The sequence below is a fragment of the Malurus melanocephalus genome, unplaced genomic scaffold (genome assembly GCF_030028575.1).
Source record: "Malurus melanocephalus ecotype Western Australia unplaced genomic scaffold, MMel_1.1 scaffold_243, whole genome shotgun sequence".
NCBI classification, from domain to species: Eukaryota; Metazoa; Chordata; class Aves; order Passeriformes; family Maluridae; genus Malurus; species Malurus melanocephalus.
Genome location: NW_026623475.1, coordinates 1,115,115 through 1,120,582, shown reverse-complemented (window position 1 = coordinate 1,120,582; position 5,468 = coordinate 1,115,115). Strand labels below are relative to the sequence as shown.

General features: G+C 43.4%; 1 protein-coding gene across 3 annotated transcripts in view; it reads right to left on the bottom strand.

Annotated features, from left to right (window-relative positions):
• TRIM33 (tripartite motif containing 33) overlaps positions 1-5,468 on the bottom strand; it is a 44,501-nt gene that overhangs the window by 12,726 nt on the left and 26,307 nt on the right. For 2 of the 3 annotated variants that reach the window (XM_057375197.1, XM_057375198.1), the window contains exons 7-11: positions 4,772-4,918; positions 3,410-3,527; positions 1,898-2,142; positions 1,497-1,661; positions 516-716 (exon numbers count right to left, since the gene is read on the bottom strand). In XM_057375197.1, the coding sequence (XP_057231180.1) occupies positions 516-716; positions 1,497-1,661; positions 1,898-2,142; positions 3,410-3,527; positions 4,772-4,918 (876 nt within the window). The remainder of the gene's footprint in view (positions 1-515; positions 717-1,496; positions 1,662-1,897; positions 2,143-3,409; positions 3,528-4,771; positions 4,919-5,468) is intronic. The other variant, XM_057375199.1, reaches the window with a different exon arrangement.

The window sequence follows — 5,468 nt, the reverse complement described above, 5'->3', positions numbered from 1 at the left end:
TAATCAATAATTTTGATTAATTGAATGCTGATTCAATATTGATTAATCTAAAGGTTAACAGGTGGARCAGGTCAGCCCTACATGGAGAAAACAGCTGCGTCCTAACAGAAGGGCTGGAGATATTAATTCTACAAATTAAAGGACAATTACAGCATTCCACAGACAAATTCTGCTATCTCAAATAATCTCAAATAGCAATAAATATATAAAAAATAAAATGTATCGAAAATAAAATATATAAAAAATATCTCAAAAATAAAATATATAAAAAATAAAATATATCAGAAATAAAATATATAAAAAATAAAATATATCAGAAATAAAATAAAACAGAAATAAAATATCTAAAAAATAAAATATCTAAAAAATAAAATACCTAAAAAATAAAGTATATCAAAAATAAAATATATCAGAAATAAAATATCTCAAAAATAAAATATATCAGAAATAAAATATATCAAAAATAAAATATAAAGAAAGGAAGCAGAGGTTGCTGCAGCCCCAGCGACACTGACCTGGATGGGAGGGATGTCAGGCAGGGAGGGCAGGTTCTCCGGGTTGGTGACGGACGGGATGAGCTCGATGGCCGAGACGCTGGGGCTGGTGGGGCCACGGTTGGCGCTGGCCATGGTGGCCGTGGTGGGGCTGGTGGGGTTGATGGTGGTGTTGTGCACGGAAACCACCGGGAAGGGCCCGGCGTGGCCGGGGTTGGAGTGCTGGGGAGACAGGAGACAGCGGGCTGGGTTCRGGGTCACCACGGGGACACTGCAACCCCACTGGGGACAGAGCTCAACCCCACAGAGTCCCAGCTAGCACAACTCCTGGCAGCACTGAGTGCAGAGCAGCTCTGAACATTCTTCACTTGCACAGGAAAATACTTCATGTGGCTAGATTTAACTAGACAGAACTTCCACCAAATTATTTTCATCTATATTCTACTTTCTTAAAGCAATTATTTCCTCCAAAGACAGCTTTAGAGTTCACATAACTGACTCTTTTTTTTTAAGATAAAAGTAACTGTTTCAAGTAATATAAAGTCACTTTTGGTATTTCAGTCACGTTAACATTCATTGTCGAGGATTTTTATTCTTAATGGCATGCAGAGCTCTGCACMAATGCTTCAGGTGTGAATTTAAAAACACTTCAGAAGTTGATTTAATCAAAACCCCTCAACTACATCACTTTGAAATTCACTATTCTCTAATAAACCTCTCAATGTTCTTTTAGCTGAACACAACTGAAAAGTGCAAAAGGAACATTTTCCTTCCCAGAACTAAACCACAACACAAACGTGATGTTTCATTTTCACCCTTAAGGTTTGAATTTCCTTATGTTCAGCAAAACTGTCACAGCAATGCAACATGGAACAGAAGCATAGAAAYGTGTGTAGCTGTGAGCTACAGGGGGACAGATAAACACATTTACAGCTGGAGGTACCATCTACTGGAATGAAATCTGGCACAATGGCACAAATGAAGCGTGTACACAGGATATACTTGTCTTTGAAGGTGAGGTTGCATCATGGAGTATTGAGGTCCATTGTGGCGTGGGATTCCTGGAATACGAGCAGCATTCTGAGCCATTCTCATCTGATGTGCTTGGAAAGCCCCACAGTTCATGTTACCCCTCTGCATGGTCTGCATGCTGATCAACCTGGGAGGCTGCAAGGGTTTGTGTTTTTTAAAATTTTTGCTTTGAACATGGAGAAAAGAAGCCCATCTCTTTCCACAGCAGTAGTAACACAACATCAAGCAAAGCCAACAGCTGTCCCATTAAAGCATGGCAAATCTCAAAGGATTTTAGCTTATAAATTGCTTCGTAAATTTAGATTTGATAGGGCARTTTTAAATCTCAGTGTCATGGCAGAAGGTGAAATAAGGACACAGAAGGGACTCACCTGCTGCTGCAGGACTTGAGGGCTGCTCTGCCTGGGCACKGATGCAGATGGCTGGGCCATCCTCATCTGCTGCAGCTGCTGGTGCTTTTGGGCATACACTTGCTGCTGCATGTGCTGCAGTCGAAGCTGGGCCAGGTTGATTTGTCCTGGAGTTTTGCTGATGTGGTTTGTCCCCGGAGGAGTTTGCCCAACCACTACATTGGGAGTGTAACTAGGGGTTGGTTTATTTTCGATGACCAGGTTACCTAAAAAAAAAACCAAAAAAAAAAACCCGAAAGAACCAATCAACAGTTAGATCTCATCATCATCCCAAGGCTGGTAAATGCACAATATTCACAATTCTAATGCTCTTCCCTCAAGCACAATAACAAAGCAAGTTATGCTTGAAATTTCCTTTTTAAGTCTTCAATAACCACATGTGAGAAAAGCAAAAAGAGAACTCAGACTACAAGAAGAAATGGCAAAATTAAAAAGATGATCCACGAGGGAAGAATGAAAGGACTGGAAATGCACAGCTTAAAAGCCACAGCAGACAGAAATTATTTCTCTGCATTCAAAACAAACGGACAAGAGGAGAAATCAAACAGAAAATAAACATGTTGAGCATGAAGTTTTTATATCCAAGGGATTTGGGGGACAGTGGGGAGTGTCCCAGCACWGAGTGACTTGGAACAGGTTATATAAACAGGACACAAAACACTGCTAYAGGCAAATCCTGCCTTGCTTCAATGCTGTGGACCATGCTGCCTCCTTGGATAACTCCTGTCCTATTTTTATTTGGAAAAGGCTAAATGTTGATTTTTGACTGTAACTGTGAACAGATTGGAATCTGCACATCCCTTTTTAATAAGGTTGAGAGTTTCCTTTTTATTGCCCCAGGGAACAAACCTCCTCGACTGAAGACAGGAACACCCCAACCTGGAGGGTGGGCTCAGAGCAAGAAGTGAGTACACCCAAAAGCTGGTATTTTTATCAGATTTTCTGTTAGATTTTCATCCAGCAGAGAAGTTCACAAACAGATGTTAACAGCAATCTCTGTCTCAAAGGGCTCTCCCTTCTTCTCTCATTCCAAACCTGCACTTTTGTAAGTCAAAGTGATATATTTAATGTATTGGAAAAGGCACAGGGTGTCCAGAGAAGCTGTGGCTGTCCCTGGATCCCTGGAAGTGTCCAAGGCCAGGCTGGACAGGGCTTGGAGCATCCTGGGGTGGTGAAAAATGTCCCTGCCCATGGCATGGGTGGGACTGGATGATTTTTAAGGCCTCTTTCRACCCAAACCACTTCATGTTTCTGTAATTAGGGAATGTGAACCATTCCCACTGGAAAACAACATCCACTCAGAGCCAGCTTTGCTAAGAGAAAGGACAGAGCAGATCAGGAATGGATGGGTTATGTCGAGAGAGTTTTGGTCTGCATTAAGAGATTGCACTGATCTCACTCCTGATGGATGAACAGCCCCAGTTGAACAGAGTTTTCCCAGTAACACAGAATGAACGAGCAGAGTTTCCTCACCCAAATTGACGACGTTCTTGGCCCAGAAGGTGGGGTCACAATGGAAGCGGATGGCTCCGTTGGCAGCCGGGACGGGGTCGCATCGCGCCTTCAGGATGTGCCGCAGCTGGAACGTTATCTAGGGGAAAGCACAAAATGAACAGTGAGAAATGAGAGGTGTGCACTTCCACAGAGAGTTCAGGCTGTRGAACACCAAGGACYGGCAGCAGCAAGTTTGGTTCACTGRAAAATTCACCAGGAAAATCATCCACAAACTTTTGTACTCTGAGGAATAGAGCAGCGCTGTTCCACCACAACACTGCTGCACTGTTCCACCTCCAGCCAAACACTGAGGGGCCTTTAGAGTCTGACCCCATTCCTTCCAGACTAATGCTCCTAAATCCTAATGGTWAACAGTGAATTGTTTCACAACTGCTTGTCTCTGCTGTGAAATCTGGAGTTGAAGATACGGTGCCACAATGGGCCGTGATGGTGGTGATAAAGGACCCACGTGGCAGAACTGGTGCACCCTTTGGATGAGCAACATTTGACCTCATTTGTGCCTTAATCTCACTCTGGGTACAGTGGAATCCCCCTGCCCCTCTGTGCTGGCTTARGACACGCTGCCAAGGGCAGGAAAGATGGGTGCTGATGTCTTCAGAAACAACTCGATGGGAGAGGGYCTTTAGGAGAAATGGGTGTTAATGTTTCTGACTCCTTTATGGACACTRGCTTTYMAGAGTGTGGRTTTGMYACACACMARTCTGGGACACAGATTTGGTGTCAGAATGATGGTGGACAGAAACAGTGCTCAGCACAGCCCTGGCCCTGCAGAGGAACAGCCTGCATGTGCAGGACTGGGTGTATTTATGCCAATAAAAGTGAATTATTTTGGTTACCAACACTTGACTTCGTGTTTTATCTTGCTCTGGGTGCATTGGAGCTTCTCCCCTCTCCACACACAGGGACTGGGCCASAAGAGCAGAGCCAAGGCAGTGCAGYCACACGAGGAGTGGCACTGAGGGCACTTTGTTCAGTGGAGAAAAGGAGCCTGAGGTCAGAGCTCACTGGGGCTGCAGCTYCTCCCRAGGGRCAGCTCTGATCTCAGCTCTCTGTGACAGTGMCAGGACCYAGGGAASGGCTGGAGCTGTGCMWGGGRAGGGTGASATTGGATATTTGGGAATTTCCCCAGAGGGTTCTGGGCATTGCAGGGAATGGTCCCAGCCCTGAGGCTGCCAGAGCTCCAGGAGCATTGGGACAGCACTGCCAGGGACGCCAGGGTGGGATTTTGGGATGTCTGTACAGGGTCAGGGATGGATGATTTTTGTGGATAATCCCTTCCAGCCCAGGATTTTGCCCATTCCCAGTCCAGGATGCCCTCACCAGCCGTTTGCTGTAGAGCAGGGCAGTGCTGCTGCCRCTGGCAATGGCCCAATTGGTGAAGTTCATCACGTGCTTCACTTGTCGTGACAGCCCWGTGATGTCGTTCTGCTGCTGTAATAACTTCATCTGCCTCTCCTTGGTCACATTCTGCAAAGGAACAGAAACTTTATTACCACAAGGCTTTCAGGTTTAGGAGGAAAATGCAAACTGCTGTCAGCTTTTGGATCAAAAGGGAAAAAATCCCTAAAAAATTTTAACCAATGCTAGGTAAACAAGAAAAGCCAAAATTTATGTAATTTTAAATGATTTCATGATCAAGTTGCTCTTTTCTTCCAGGAACATTCAATTTCCTTGCCAAATAATTGCTCCTTAAGCAAAAAAATCTATTTTGAAAAAATAGAAAAAACAATCTATTGTGATTCACTTGATCTTAAATTTTTCATGTCATGCCAGACTGGCCACATGCACTGTAACAATTTCTTACAATGGATTTCCTCTCTTCAGTTCCATATAATAATAATAAGTAAAATAGTAATAAAATAGTAATATAAAGTTAAATTTTCATGGATTTTAATAAAAGCCAGGATACAGTTATTATTCATAATGTGCCATCTGGAAAGGATGCTTGAACTCATTGTCTCCTTTATTATGCTGTATTATACAACTTTAAACAGCATTACACCTTTGTGTACAAACA